Raw genomic sequence first — 16,420 nt, 5'->3', positions numbered from 1 at the left:
AACAGTCATCAGTCATTAATCCACAAAAAAAAAAAAACTTTTAATCTGCTCTAATCCTATAGATATGATTAAAGTGGAACGTCTATTCAGTTTTTCTAAGGATTTTCTTCCCATAGTACCACGCACTTTCCAAAAACAATCATTTCAGTTCAGTCACAAAGATTCCAATCAATCGTCATCAGTCAGTGCATTTAGCTTCATTTATTATTAAGCTTAATGAAAGCCAGCAGAGCATTGAGTCGCTGACATCACTTGTGTTGCTGACTTCACCACCAACCTTCATACCCAGCATGCATGCAGCAGCTGCAGAAAGGAAAAAAAACTCCCCTTTGACAAGAAGAAATCAACCAATCTAATGTCTCCTATCTCTGAAGTCTATTTCTCTGAATGTGAAATCAATGTGTGAGAAATAAGCCGTTTGCAAGAGGAACTTTATTCTGCTTATAGTAGCTATAGAGGCAAAAATACTTTGGTTTAACTGAGAAAATACTTCTGCTGTTTTATAAATCACTGAATGACTTAAAGACCTGTTGTCATAGCAACCCTTTCAGACCCATCAGGTGGTCTTCTGGTTCTGATCATTGGTTAATATTTTTGAAGTACATTTGTTTGATGCTTTTTGCTGTGTATTTCATTAATGTGAAAAACTTTAAACTGCCTCACTGCTGAAATGTTTGCCACCAATAAAATTTACTTACCTGCATCGTCCAGGTAGGGGCCTCTGGTCTAATGTCTTCTCCCTGACCTTCTATTGTGACAATAAAACTTAATTTTGAATATGAGAAGGGCAAAACTTCTGCAAAGAAATGAAAGAGGACTGGGTTTATTCCTGGCATTGACTACTCAGCAAAGGGAAGGAAAACAGGCAGAGGCGGGTAGAGAACTGTACCCGAGAGTAGTTCTGTTTCAGCTTTGTTTTACACAAATAACAGTAAAAAGTAGTCAAATAGTCAATTATTGATAGAAAAATATGATTTAATATCTTAAAATCATGTCATCAAACAGCAACATGTTTAGCAAACAGGCCTAAATAAAAAAATCTCTGAATAAGACATTGAGGTAAAGAATTCTTAAAGTCTGTTTGCTTTCCAACATTAAACTTCATGTTGGTAACCTCTATGTCAGAGGAGAGGAATGTCCTCCACTAACAGTAGTGTTTACTTTATCTTATTGTTCTCCGAACAGACAGAAGAACAAAGCTGGTGTAAAAACAAAAAGTCTGTAGATGTGTCTGTGTCTCATTTGATTGTTTAGAATAAAGTAATATTTAGTAAATTGGAGTATACTTTTTAAGGAGGCTGGCTAATTGGATTAAAAATACCTTTTGAATGTCATACTGTACTCATGAAAACATTCTCCATTTGTTACGTGGGACATTGGCTAAATTTGACCGGATATGGTGTCCCCTCCTGGACATTCTAACCAGATTAGAGCTGAGAGACTGATCAATATTGATCTTTACTGTGTTTCAGTTATTCCAATATTTGTGTTGTGCTTTTTTCTCTTGATTCTGACCTTTCAAATAAATAGTTAATGCTTAGTATAGTACTACTACAGTGTACATGTGTTGGTACATGGAGAGAGTGGGTGGGTTTGTTTTTGTTGTCTCTTTTTGTTTTTTTAAGGTTCCAAAAATAAGAAAGAAAGAAAACCATTGTACATTGGATGTAGATTTCATTTGGACATATGTTCTAAATAAATATATATATACAAAAAAATACCTTTTGTAAATAACAATCTTTAAACATGTACTGTACTTCAGTATGTATATAACTTCTCAAAAGCATTAGAATGTATTAAATATAACTGTATCTCTGTTCGTTCTTCACTGAGTTTGAGTTTAAGTTTTACTCAAGTAAGAGTTGCAGTCGCTCATAATGTTGCCAAAGTAAAAAGCATAGGGCAATAAAACTAATCCTAAAAGTTTTGCTACTGTTCTGGGAAAAAGGTATTCGACTATACAGTCCAGTTAAATAAATGAAATTAGTTAAATAAAGCAGTCCATGTGTCTAAGGCGGGGCCCACCGTGGACAAGTCGCCAGTCTGCCGCAGGGCAACACAGAGACACACAACCACGCACACACAGTCACATCTAAGGACTATTTAGGTACCTGGGGAGAACCCACGCATGCACAGGGAGAACATACCAACTCCATGCAGAAAGACCCCGGGAAGAGAATGGAACCTGGAACCTTATTGCTGCGAGGCAACAGCATTACCCACTGTGCCACTGATCCACCATGCAGCCCAATATCCAAAATATTAGCTTTTTAAACATAAAAATAGATAGTAAATAAAAAAATCCTTCATCAGCAAACAGTGCTAAAAAGCAACTAAGATATGTACAATAGTTAAAGCAGTCCCAAAATCAGTTCAGGGGCCAAAAATGGCCCCAGAGTCAAACTTTGGCTACATACGCTACAGATAAGAGATGATTCCGGATCAGGGGCCAACCGGATCAGCTGACTGCTTTGATGCAGAGAGGCGGAGGCTCTTCTTCCAGCTCCTCAGCCTGTGGTTCCAGAGGAGGCTCAGCTCTGCCGCTGGAATCCTGGACCAGGTTCTTTGGGTCGTGGTCCAGATCTCATGATTCTAATCTTTCAGGTTATTTATGAAAAAAATAAACAAATAAAAACAAAGTAATATCCCAGTTCCTCCTTCTGATGAGTTTGGGGATGGATCAGACTTGTTCTGTGTTTCCATCTCAGTGGTAGCCTTCAGGAGGTCCTGGATCAGGACTTGGTTCCGACCCGCTGACGACTCATGCAGGTCTTCTACGATTCATCACAAAAATTTGAATGCAGAAGACTCCATATAAGAAAATCACAGTAGAGATGGACACGCCCAAAATCCCTCTGGCAATTTTCTCCTCTTTATCCCTCTCTTCTCTGTCCTCGTCTTCTCTGTTCTTGTCTCCTCTGTCCTCGTCTTCTCTGTTCTTGTCTCCTCTGTTCTCGTCTTCTCTGTTCTCATCTCCTCTGTCCTTGGGAGGTTCCAGCTCGCCTCCTGCTTCCAGCTCGCCTCCTGCCTCCTCAGGTTCTTCCTTACCTGCGGAGCAAAAACAGGTTCAGTGAATGCTTCTCTGACCTTTGACCCTCTGTGTTTGCTGTACCTAAAACTGTGAGGAGGATGGAATGTCTGCACTCAGAGGAGTCTCCTCCTGGGTTCCTGGTTTTCACCAGGCAGTCATACGTTCCTTCATCTTCTGTGCTGACGTTCTGTAGAACCACAGAGAAGTCTCCGTCCCTCATAGGAGATGGAGTCACCTCCACCCGCCCTCTGAAGGTGGCATGCTGGTAGTGCTCATGGAAGCGGTTCTCTCTGAAGAAGAGCAGGTAGCCATCGGGGAGATCAGATCTCTTCCAAAAGAATACGATGATGGAGGCATCTTGAGGACCCGGACACGGTAGGGACACGTTCTGTCCTGGTCTCGCCTTCACCTCCTGTTGCTCTGATGGAAACAAAAAGGGATCACATCCAGCTTCCTGTCCATCCCAGCAGGAAGGAGGATCAGATCTAAAGCTGCAGTTTAACCTAAATTCTTCTCATTTTACTGTAAAACCAAACATTACGTGAGGAATAAGCTGGTATTCAGCTCCACCCGGAGCCCACAAACTGGTTCTGATAGCTCACCTTGTTCTGCAGAGATCCCACAGATGATAAGGAGGAAGACGGTAGCAACCTTCATAGTAGCAGAAGCAGTCAGAAACAGTCAGGAGGACCCGCCAGGATTGTTATTCCGGTTCTCCTCAGGACTCTTCAGTAACTGCGTCATGTTAGAGATAAAACTCTCTTTAGTTTGAGGAAGCTGCCGGCTCTCTACCGATCCGCCCCTCAGTGGAATCAGGAAGTCCTAAACAAAAAATAGGGAGGAGCCTCAAACAGCAGAGCTGCTGGGTTAGAAGGTCTAGATAAAGACAGGTAAGAAAAGAGGTTCTAGTGAGGCGGTAACTGGGTCAAAGCTGAGCTAAATCTGCAGGGAGAACACAACAGAGAGAGAAGGAAAGTAAAAACTCAGAAATGGTAGAGGATTAATCATCCATGAGGCAAAAGAGGATGTTTGGGTATCAGAGATCTGATGCTTTCAAGGAAACAACCCAAAGATCCAAACAGGCTCTTTACCTAAACGGGTCCATCTCCTGAGGTGGCAAATAATGGAAAATAATCAGACGGTTTAAACTCTGCTAAAAGTAGCTCAATATGAAAGGAAAAAAAAAACTCTTGGACAGTCATTACATCTGTCTCTGCTTTGAAGGGGAAATAGAAGAGGACCCAGCACTTACAGCCTTTTCTCTGGATGCTGGAGCATCGATCTGCTGTAGTTTCACCTTCATCTTCAGCTGCTTTCGTTTCTGAACATGTTGCTGCTTCCTGCTAAGATTTCTGGTTAAAAGTTAAACACTAGGCCGCAAAATCAGAAGAGAGCTAAACTGACTGAATGTAGAGCTACTGGAGGTAGAGCTAAATATCCAATAAAGAATGGTGTAAGAAATATAAAAACTCAGTCATGAATCACAAATAGTATAAAAATTAGAACAGAATTGTGCAACAGCTTTAAAATAATGACAAATTCTCATATTTGTGAAAACACTTAAAATAATAATCTTAAAGAGACTAACTCTGGACACCTGGGCTCCTGAGTGACATTTATTTACATTTCAGGACATTCTTTACTTGGTTGTAGATAAACTTTTTCCATTGTCTGCTGAAAATCGTCTGTTTTCATCCATGAGGGGAAAACATCCGATCATATTCATCATAAAAACATATGAATCAAATACTTAAATTAGCTTTATTTAGGTACATTGTGAACGTTATTAGGATCTGAACACTTCTGACAGCCTCTTTTACTGAAATGTTCAAACATGGATGGAATCTGAGGACGATTGTCTGTAGTTAGCTCCTTTAACCAGCAGGTGGCAGCAGTAGCTCTGCACAGAGCTCCAGTCTGGAACACACAGAGATATTTGGTCCCTCCTCAGTTTTCAACAATAAAGCCAATAAGAAAATGGATGCATGGAACTCCATCCATGTAAACAGCGTGAAAAGACACAGAAATAAACATCTGCAGCAACGGGCTCCTCCCACACACAGCCGCACAGCAACTATGCTGTCCTTTTTTTTTCTAAAAGGTTCATGCAATCATGTTATCAATATACTTCATATCATTTATAACTATTGCAGAGCAAAAACACATTTATTGATCATTTTAAAATATCATTTTTTTCTGGAACTTTTTATTTCATTACAGAACAACGGAACAGGAAGTTCCAACAGGAAGTTCCATAAATCCACATAATCCATAATTTTGCTCTGATTTCTGCTGTTCAGTAGACGCTCAGATTAATAGACAAACTAAAGACAAGCTTGAATGGACGAAATCTGATGGGATGTTCTTCATCAGCAGGAGAAAAAACTATTAAAAAAGAACAAGTTAGAGACATTTAAATGATCTGGTCCAATCCAGGACACAAAGTAGGTCTGCTGGGCTCTGAGGAGGTCTAGTTAGCAGCTGGGCGGGTGCTCCTGCTGTGGTGGTGTCATGGTCGCCTTCAGTAAAGAGTAGATGACGTGTGTTTCTGTTTCTAATGAAGGTTCTGGAATAGAAACAGAATATAAATGGGTCAAACATGGCATGGCTTCCTGCTGAAGTGTTCTTTAGAGTGAGGTGATGCTAGCTGAGGTGGATCTTCTGGTTCTTACCTCTCCTGCTGTTCTTCCTGATGCTGACTGACCCATACGTGACTTCACTTTGCCTCCTCATCGAAGGACAAACTGTACCTGAATCCGTTTCTGCAAAAGAAAACAGTTAGTCACTAAAACCAATGAGGTTTCCTGTGAAATCAGATCATATTTTGTCTGTTTGACACCTCAGCTGCTGCTGTTGAACAGCAAGGCATTAAGAAGTTACTGTCAGAAATAACACAGGAAACTAGAGGATCGGAAAGCTTCTGTCTGTTAGAAACATGAAAGTGTTTCACACACTGAATCAAGGTGTAAAAAGCTCAGAGAAATGTTTAAATATTGAATGCCAGATGTAGAAGTGTTGCTTCCAGTCAGATGATCCTTCTGAGGAGGCTCCATCTAAAGCTGTGGCTTACATTGTATAATATTTTCAATCATTGCACACAGCTACAGCTCACACTGTATGAGGAAATCATAGGATTTAAAAGTGAACAGCTCATGATGTTTGTTCCCACCCTGTGCGGCCTGATGCTCTGATGCCATCTACCTGCTTACACTGTACATCTAAAAATCACAATTCGCAGTGAGATGGCGCTACAAGGACTCGTCTATCCAGAAGCCAAACAAGTAGCAGAGGAATATGAAGCTCACTAGAGTGAAACGCACTGCTTTGGAAATTTGTGCAATTTTGTTCTGAAAGCCCTAAAAAGAAAAGGAGACGACGTATTTGGACAAAAACATGGCTGAGCAAACGTGGCTACTACAGTCTGTCAATTTTACAGACAGAACTGCATTTCATTCGCACCCCGCCATGGTTCTGGGCTTACATCTGAGAGGAAGAAGAAGGAGAAGAAGAGTCCTTGTTTGCGCACTAAACGATTTGCCCATGACCACCTTACGACAGTGGCACCACCAGGGGGTGGCGGCATTGGGTGGCCAACCCACTCGCCGGTGTAAATTGTAGTAGCATCAGTTGAGCATTTTATCCCATTATGCACAGCCAATGATGTAACTGTCAGAATCACACAATAAACTAAGATATGAATATGTGTTTACTTAAGTATTTAAGATTTCTACCTGTAGGTTTACCACAGTAGTAGTTTCAAACCCTGAAATGATGGCTTTTAGTTTCAGTGTGCCACCACAAGATTTTAAGTGGCCCCATCTGCCAGCCCCCCCATGAAAGATTTCTGGAGGTGCACACTGCCTCACGACAGCCGACTGAATTTTACACATGTATGATTTCATCCCGTCCTAACGACTCCTGATCGGGAGGTGGTTGTGAGAGGCTGATCGCCCCTCGTTACCCCCTGTATACTACATGACGCACGATTAGGCTGAAAGTCGGCTCCATCGAATAAATTCTCAGACGACTAGAGATTTGGACTGAAAAGACCAAGAAATTGTGCAGTGTATGCCCTGCTTAATACAAACAGCTCTACTACTGTTTGTTCTGAATGGTGCAGCTCAGCCAAACCCATCTCAGGGTCTCATTCCTCCTCATTACCCATATCTCATATCCATAGGGGAGGGTTGGAAGATGGATACATAAGTCGTATTACTGCAGATAAAGCTCCAACCGTCCTTCAATCCCAGCCAAGAGAGGAGGTGTTTGAACCTGAAGAACCTCCAAGGATCAGACCCCATGGTGCTTAAGAACTGTATTTTGATTATTCTGTCTAGATCCAAATGATGAGTACCATCCAAAGGCTTATTAACACCATTTCTGTATTAGTATCTGGTTGAGAGATTTCTAAGGAACAAGAAGCCAGCTTAGAGTTCTGGTCTGTTTCCATAATGTGTTTATCTTCTGAAACCAAAAGTGTTTTCACTGCCCAATTGAAATGCACCCTTACTCTGGGTTAAAATAAGGTAGGTACTGAATAATCAAATAAAACATATATGGAGGTAGGTACTCCACATAGCACCATTTTATGATCTAAAATGTTTGATTTAATTCACGTCAACACCAGAAATAGTTTGATCGGTCTCCTCTACTCTTTATGCCATGGCAATATCTATCATTGAAGGATGGACAGCCCTAATTGGTCTGAAGACCTCTGCTATATATACGGTTCAGCCCAGCTATTGGGGCCAGATCATCAAGTCCCGGTGAGCATACACATACATGACTGCGTTCAGCTTCTCGGCTCTAATGGTGAGCTATTCACCCCACCGTAGCCTCTCTCCTGCTTGTGCGTGGATCTTTTTCTGCTCATTTGTACCACTGTGAGGATGCGAAAAAAAGTAAACTGCTTGTGATTACCTCATTTTGAGAAAGTCCTGCCTCATAAGACAGTAGTGTGTTCTTCCTTGCTGTGGCTAGGATGTTAGAAAAGCACCTTCAGACTAATCACTGTTTTCTGCACAAGCAGAATTTTGACTTCATATCATATTCTGTGATCAATTGACAATTTGATAAACAGAGTGAACACAAAAAAGTAAATAAGTTACAATAAATGTCAACTGTTAAGAAATCTGTGTTCTTTCACAAATATTCATAGTGAAGCAAACATTAGCTTAGCACATACCAAGTTCCAAATTTAACATTGCTTGTTGTAGGTTTCAAGCATATGTCTACAGCTGTTTTAATGCAACCATGACTTGATTAAACCAAGTTATTTATTGATGACTTTGCCCAACCAGTTTCTAACTCTTTCTTAGAACAGATGTTAGCCGGAAGATACTTTGCTAACATTGCTAGCCACATTTAGGGATGATACAGTGCATTCTCAAGAAGCTGATTTTCCTTAAAAGTAGTAGATAATCACTGTATAGGTTGTGTATTTTTGTATCAAATAAAGTTCCTTTTTATGGGTATTTACTCCACATGGGCCTTTGTCTTTTGATTTCAAAGTTAATGGACAAATCTCCCCCCAAGCCATAATACACTGACTCCACCTAGGTATTATAAAACACACAATGGCTGTAAATGTACCTTTTAAGCAGTTTGGTGCTTCAGGAATGTCTGTTGTTTTTCTTTGTATTGATGAATAAATCGCCTCTGGGTCACTTTCTGCAAATGGAAGAAAAATGAAGAGATTAAACACATATTCATACCTAAGTGGAAATTGAAAGACGCATTAAATGGACCACCATGTTTCACACAGATGGGCCCAATCTAGGATCCTGATCTTGGACCTTTGGGCTGAAAGGGACCAACCTTAACCAAACATTCATCTTTGAGATCTCTGATTTGCTTTTTATATGGTGCATAATTTGATAAATCATTCACAAACAGATGTTTTATTCCCAGTCTCATTATCAATAGAACATTACGAAACACCTTTCCATTCACAAGCATAAACATCATTATAGGATTAAGATGTTAGTGTCTTACTGCAGTCGAGCTGAGAATTTTAGTGTGAATGGATTCTGTTTGATTGCTTCAAAAATAAAAGCAAGAGATGAGATGTTTGTTGGATATAACAATCCAACAAATCAGAAAGGCTCAGGTTATCCTGAGCTATCTCTATAGTTCTGCTGCTATAGGCACAGACTGCTGGAGGACATATGGACCCCCATTTCATCATTCTGCTTCATTCTATCTCTATTCTTCCACTCTATTAGTTCAATCTCTAACGTTCTGCTCTCTCTGCTTTTTCTCATAGTAGCTTCATCTGGTCTGTTCCTGTTTGGCTGTGACTCCATCCTGGAGAGAAATATCAGCTGTGCTGCTGCCATCAACACCTTTGTTTATAGATGTTCGAGATTTGCCTGTTTTACAGCTGTTTTTTCTATGTCTGCTTCTGTCTCCTTGAACCCCAGTCGGCCTCATAGATGGCCGCTCACACTGAGCCTGGTTCTGCTGGAGGTTTCTTCCTGTTAAAAGGGAGTTTTTCCTCTCCAATGTCACTACAACCATCCTTAAGGTGAGGGATTGCATCAAAAATCAACTGGTTTTCCTTAGATAGAAAACTTTGAATGAATTTGACTGTATGATCTGGTGAACTGTAGAGTGCCTTGAGATGAAATGTGTTGTGAATTGGAGCTATAGAAATAAACTGAATTGAACAGAATTGAATAAATTTTACACAAATCAGATAATCCAGCAATGTTAATGGACAAATGCATTTTTACCATGTATTCTCATCTTTACTCAGCAAAGTTAGGCATTAGTTATAAAACCCATGCTGAATAGTTAATGTACCTGTTTTACAGTTTGTTGCTTTACTGATGTCTGTTGTTCTTCGTATTGATGAATAAAGTGCTGCTGGATCACTGTCTGCAAATTGAAGACAAGTTAAGGGAATAAACACCAAGAATAAAATATCTGCACATTGTAAACATGATCACAAGTTCAGCTTAAAGCAGAGAGAAATACGAAATAATGAGCTGCTTCTCCTTGAAGCTCTCTTCTTAATGCCTCCCCTTCAGGTAACTACTCTTGCTTATACACTCATTAAAGTCAGCTTTTTTCTCCAAAGAATCCATAGATGACATCCCTTTTATGACACCATCCAAACGGCTGTTGGGTCCATAAGCACAGAAGACAGTTAAAACCTCTCCACCACAACACTTTCCTTGGGAAAATCCAGTGTAGGAAAGAGTCGGGAGAGTTGGGCGAGTTAAAAGTAGCTTTCAGCTCTACTTCAAGCCAATTTCGGTCTTTCTTCAGTCTCCCAGTGGAGGCAGGTCATTTCAGGTACTTGTATCATTCTTTCAAGAATTACCCCAATTTTGAGCCAACAGTTGATTCAATGGCAAAGACCTAATAATCACTTAATAATCTGACTATATTTAGTTGTGAAGAAATGTCCTGAATGGACATAATCTCCAGGTAGCATCATATCACAGAACCAGGCAAGAATGCTCTGAGCTCCTGAGAATGAGCCATTCCTTCAAAATTGTTTTGGGGGGCAAAGTACATAACAGAATGCCCAGGCAGGATCTGATCCCACAGGGAAGCAACGTGTGCTGACCAGTCAACCAAAGGCATATCTCCTTGGCAAAGTAGCCAGGACACATGATCAATCAGAGGCATAGTGACAAGACCACACTGTTACATCTCCCACTCTTTCCACCAGCATGTCCTCGTGCTCCACAGAGGCTACCACAGCCCTTTATGAATATATGAATTGTTTACTGGTATTGCACTGGTGTCTATCCTGCCAGCAATCCCAGAATGTTGCAAGGTACAGACTGATACCCCATTTACACTACCCTTGAAAAACCGATCCATGCCAAGACTGGTCCGAGCTCAGATCAGTTAATCAGGCCGAGCTCGGTTCTGACGACCGTTTACACATAACGCTATCTCGGTTCCTCGCCTCCTAGTGACGATCTGCGGTATTACTGCCAGTATTGAAGGAGGAAATCAAGCAGTTGGTGGCGGTAATGCACCAAAAGTTGTTTGCCAACCGCCATAAAACACAAGAAGAAGAAGACGAAGAAGGAGGTAATCAAGCAAATCAAAATGGCGCCGCCCATCACATTATGCTTGATTATTATTGCTGTATTTCGGTGTTTGCGGAGGGTCAGGCGAAGAAGGCAACCTTTTGTGGATGTTTATTGTTGTTTATAGTTGTTGTTCTTCTTCTGTTTGGTGTTGGTTGGCACGCAACTTCCGGAGGGGCATTACCGCCAACTACTGGAATGGAGTGTGAATCGGGATGTGCAGCCAGACGGAGATGTCGCGCAGTCAGTCAAAGGGATAGCCCTGTGGCCAAGTGGTCTGGAAGCATAATCAGTCAGAGGCTTATACCCCATTTACACTACCCTTGAAAAACCCGGCCGAGACCGGTCGGAGCTCAGTAACTGAGATAACTTGAGATAACATGTGTAAATGGAAAGCAAACCGAACTTAACCAAGCTAGACACAACCGAACTTTACAGTTCCGGTTGAGCAGTGTTCAGAGCAGCACTTCTCCCTCTGTTTAACTTCTTCAATAAAACCCATTAAACCTTTTCCCTGGTCTCTCAGTTCGGTTTTCTGCATTTGGGTCTGAACTTTGTAACATCATGACAATTTGCAGCCTAGGCCTATATGACTAATGTTAAATGTACCTGGTGTTCCATTAGCATCTGGTGCTCTTCTCATTGATAAATAAAGTTCTGTTGGGTCACCGTCTGCAGATGAAAGACAAAGAGAATATAAATGATAAAGCACCCAAATAAAAGCTGAGGCACTTTTTCTGGTCTTCAAAGCAACCTCAAGCAAAATATTTACAATAGTTTGTGGATTTTATGAACCAGAGCAACACCAAGTAACACACAGTGGGAAAATGGAGAGAAAATGACTTTCTTGAATAATTTGAGGGCACGTTATTTAGTCCCCCCACCACCCTGACACCCCAAAATAAAGACATAGCAGCCTTTTGTTTTACCCCCGATGTTACAAACAGGCAGAAAAATCCCTGTAACTGAGTCTGAATAATAAAAAAAAAAAGTACTTTAACTTCCGATATCAATAAACAAGCGGTTTAATGTGGGAGGAGTTGTTCAACACAGCAAACATGCTGAGAGCGAAGCACAGCTCTCGGAGGTGAAGACTGAAACTAGTGCAGAGAACAGGAAACCGAATAACAGCAAAACTTTGCATACTTTGACCTCAGACACATGATCAAACACCCAGCCACCAGAAAAGCTTCAAATGAGTGCCAACCCACCTGACTAGAAATACAAAACCACATAAAACAAACATGCAGCACGGCAGAGGTGGGCTATACATAGATAGAATCAGACAAAATAAATAAAAGCTGCAGAGCAAAACATGCAGAGAATCGATTACCTCTAGGTTTCCCGCAGAAGGAGCAGCTCACTGAAAGAATTAGAAGGAGAAAAATCACCAGAACACCAATACATGCAACAAGAATGACCTTGTAGAAAGGAAAGAGGGGGTCCAGGGGAGGAATGATGGTAGGGGCTGGAGGAGTACTGCTGGGTTTTCCTGAAATGATCAGAGAGTTATTATTAACTTCTTTCCTCATAATGAAGGTTGAAGCAAAGAGAGAAGCTCCTGACCTTCAACAGAGATCCAGCTGGATGGAGACTCTCCATGACCCCTGATGTTACACCTGTAGAGGCCTTGATCAGAGCGGTTCACATGGTGGAGGGTCATGTGACCTTTGGGCTCAGTCCTGATGAGGGAGCCATCTTTATAGAAAGCAGCTGGGAGGTTGGAGGGAGTGGTCTTTGTTAGACAGCTCAGAGTGACGTCATCTCCCTCCATCACAGGGAGGACAGGACTCTGCAGGATCACTGATCCACCTCAACACAGAGACAAACTACAGCATTTCATCCATTTCCACACAGCTTCATCAACACTAACTCCACAGTCTGATCTTACCAGTGACAGTGAGCTGGATGCTGCTGCTGGCTGCTCCCTCTCTGGACGAACACCAGTAAACTCCACTGTCTATCAGGAGGATGTGATTTAAGGTACATGAAGAGTAATTGGATTGACCCCATTCATTGCATCCAGCTCTGGTCTCTTTGGTTGTGTTCCTCCTCACAGTCCATCCAGCAGAGCTGTTGTTCTCCTCACAGCTCAGAGACACAGAGTCATATTGAAAGAACTGAGATCTGCTGGGACTCACAGTCAGAGCAGCTAACAGAGTTTAAAAGAGCAGAAAAATATATCATTTAGATTATTCCATGTGAACCATTACAGTGTGTTGGTAAAGGACCTCATATTTTAACCACAAACCTCTGGCTGTTCTTAAACTGAAATGATTGTGATAAGAACTGGACGACCGTGTGAGATCTAAGGGAAATGATCCATGATGAATTTACTAACCTGGGTTTGTTGTCCAGAGAAGTTCTGATGTCAGCACTAAAATGATCGATAAAGTTTATATAAAACAGCTGCTGCCCAATGTGACATCAGTAAAATGAAACAATGCTTAAATAGCCTTTAAAACATAATAACTATAAACTTAAGCCGAGAAAAAAAAAACACCCACATATTCTACATGTATGTAAAGATGTGACAGTGACAGCTGGAAATAAAGCCAACATGACAGAGAGTTTGATGGAGGGAGCTACAGATTATGGTGATGGTAGGGAGGCCTTCCATCCCTAAAGATGTGATTCACATCATTAAAAATGAATCTTCTCAATACCAGTAAACATGGAAAAAGCTTCTCAGGAATGACTAGAAGGGTCAGACTGGGCTGCATGTGTCCACCTTAAAGGAAATATAACGTTTTTTAAACAGAACTAAAAAGATAGCTATAAATGTGAATATATATTCTGTTTGTGCAGGGTTGCTGAGGGGTTGTGGTCTGTCGTTATTGGTTACTCGGAGAGGCCAGGGTCTAGAAAACATGCTGCCCTCAGCATATAAACATGTTCTTAACCACATTACTTTCACAAACAACACCAGAACCCTTTTTTTCTTTCTTTTTTAGAAATGTGCACACTGATTTCCTTCTATTAAGCAAAACAAGCTCCACCCAGGACCGGTCCACACTTAGACCACACTCCTGCACAGGTTGGATTTATTAAAACGATATCCGCCTGCACCCGTAGAACCAAGACCTGACCTGTAATCATCCCTATTAAAACCTGACACCGCCCGCATCCGTAGAGTTCAGAACTAAGACCCAACCCATTACCTGCAAGTATCCCCATTTAAACCCGGCTGTGACGTGGACCCGTAGAGTTCAGAACTGAGACCGGACCTGTTTCCCGCAAATATCCCCATTTAAAACCCAGACATGCCAGAGAGACCCGTAGATATTAAAGAGCGACTCCACCTGTGATCACAAAGTGAACACACAGCTGTAAATTGTCCGAAGTAAGAAGGCTTTGCTGATGCAGTGATACAGAAGAACATTACAAAAAGACTAATCAACCTTAAAGTCTGTTTCAGGGCTGTAGGATGAACCCAGAGTATCCAGAGAGAAACCATAGGGATGACCAAGCTAAGCCAGATTGATGCAGAAGGACTTCAGGCCTGGATTTGCACCCAGAACCCTCTACTTGCACGGAAACATCCTCAAAAGTGCAGCTCTGCACCGTATGCAAAATGCTAATCATGTGACGTGATCTCTGCTTGATGGCAGGTTGGAGATGTTATCATTTCACATCAGACCTTCATCATGTCCCACTGACTGACTGGCCTAAATCTGGCTTTTTACAACAATAAATACATCATGTTGAATAGAAAAACACTAAATGCTGAATGATACAGGTGTGACTCTTCCCTTCTGCTATCTTTGTTCCGTCTTTCTTTGATCTCTGAGTCTCCTGGACCCTAAAGGTCGGATCTCGCTCCGGCTTATAATGTGTTTTGGAAAACATCAGATAATAGATAAATATGTATCGATGAATATTCTCCATCGTTTCTCATATCTGACAGCCTGCTTTAAATGAAATAGTGTAAATATGACATTTCTTACTCACAGAGCAGCCATGTGGAGGATGTTGATCTCATTGTTCCTGACACTTTCTGTGAATTCAGATGAGTCTTTTATCACAGAGGTGAACCCTCCCCTTCCTGTGGTTACATCAAGTTTTTTTTTTATTGCTCTGTGTTTTTGCTCAGTTTGCAGGAAATAAGATCCTTGCCTGTTTGCTTCTTCAGCTCAGATTGACAGAAGTGCAGATCTTAGATAAAGATCTGAGAGAAACACCTGAAATTCATCAAGGAAACAAACTTCACTTTAAATGTATTTCTATTAACCACTTTGAACTGTTTTAGATTCCTTTAAACGTTCTTGGAGATTTCAGGGCACTGATGATGCTCCTTTGATTCATCAAAGGAACTTCCAGAACTATGCAAACATGAAAAAGAAGAAACAGATGAAATATGAAAGAGAAGAGTGGTAGGAAAGCAGGAAGTGGGTCCAGTTCGATTTAAATTAAAATAGATGTTTTATTACACTTCAGAAAATATAGACAATGTTGGAGGGAAGCATAAAACAAGAACTAATCATTACTTCATCTGGTGCTCCCCCTGCTGGCCTAATAACAACAGTACTGAATAACAGAATAACACTGAAACATTCTTAATGTTTCTGATGCAGCGGCTCTAAATGCTGCTAAATCTGAGAGAAAAGTGAAAACTAGAACTTAGTGAAACAGAAAATGATGAGTAGAGTTTCCATAACGTGCAGCTTCACCTGAAACAGACACAGATCTACGTTCAGCTGCAGCCCATTGCTCTGCCCTCCTCACCCAGCGACAGCTGGCTGCTTTCTGCTCCGCCATCCTGCAGCTCCAGATAATCAGAGCAAATCTCTGACATTTCCTAAATCCTCTACAGAGACCAAGGTCAGACCTTACAGAGACCAGAAAAAGGAATTCTGTCCAACAAACCCAAAACTTCAGCTTCTTTTATTGAGATTCGACGTAACAACCAGCACAGAGCAGAAGTCAGTTGATTCTGGTTCTCCACATTTCTTCAAAATGTGGCAAACACCTGACTCATCTCCATTCTGAGAAACTAGTCCATGCTTTTGTTACTACAAGGCTGGACTATTGTAATTCTTTACTATCAGGAAGTCCACAAACTGTAGTTAAAAGCCTTCAGCTGATCCAAAATGCTGCAGCCAGAGTTCTGATGAAAATGAAAAAGAGAGATCATATCTCTCCTATCCTGGTTTCCTTCATTGGCTTCCTGTTAAATCCAGAATAGAATTTAAAATCCTCCTTCTCACATATAAAGCCTTAAATGGCCAAGCTCCATCTGATATCAGAGATCTGATTGTTCCTTATGTTCCTAACAGAGCACTTCGCTCTCAATCTGCAGGTTTACTAGTGGTTCCTAGAATTTCTAAAAGTAGAATGG

At 41.2% G+C, this 16,420-nt stretch overlaps 2 protein-coding genes across 2 annotated transcripts; both read right to left on the bottom strand.

Moving 5' to 3' along the window:
* Positions 1-3,016: 3,016 nt before the first annotated feature.
* LOC119794077 (ICOS ligand-like) lies at positions 3,017-3,856 on the bottom strand. Its single transcript, XM_038301427.1, has 2 exons — positions 3,634-3,856; positions 3,017-3,451 (listed from the first exon to the last, which is right to left on the bottom strand). Exons 1-2 carry the CDS (start codon positions 3,686-3,688, stop codon positions 3,045-3,047), a joined length of 462 nt encoding a protein of 153 aa, XP_038157355.1. The 5' UTR covers positions 3,689-3,856; the 3' UTR covers positions 3,017-3,044.
* Positions 3,857-5,297: 1,441 nt separating this feature from the next.
* LOC119793849 lies at positions 5,298-15,877 on the bottom strand. The gene is made up of 9 exons (XM_038301124.1): positions 15,808-15,877; positions 12,974-13,234; positions 12,649-12,894; positions 12,416-12,574; positions 11,692-11,754; positions 9,836-9,910; positions 8,624-8,701; positions 5,704-5,793; positions 5,298-5,597 (listed from the first exon to the last, which is right to left on the bottom strand). Exons 1-9 carry the CDS (start codon positions 15,875-15,877, stop codon positions 5,506-5,508), a joined length of 1,134 nt encoding a protein of 377 aa, XP_038157052.1. The 3' UTR covers positions 5,298-5,505.
* Between the last annotated feature and the right edge of the window lie 543 nt (positions 15,878-16,420).

This window comes from Cyprinodon tularosa, unplaced genomic scaffold, assembly GCF_016077235.1.
Source record: "Cyprinodon tularosa strain WSP-4 unplaced genomic scaffold, ASM1607723v1 ctg1124, whole genome shotgun sequence".
Classification (NCBI taxonomy): domain Eukaryota; kingdom Metazoa; phylum Chordata; class Actinopteri; order Cyprinodontiformes; family Cyprinodontidae; genus Cyprinodon; species Cyprinodon tularosa.
Note: the sequence above shows the minus strand (reverse complement) of the source record. Positions and strands in the feature narration are given on the sequence as shown.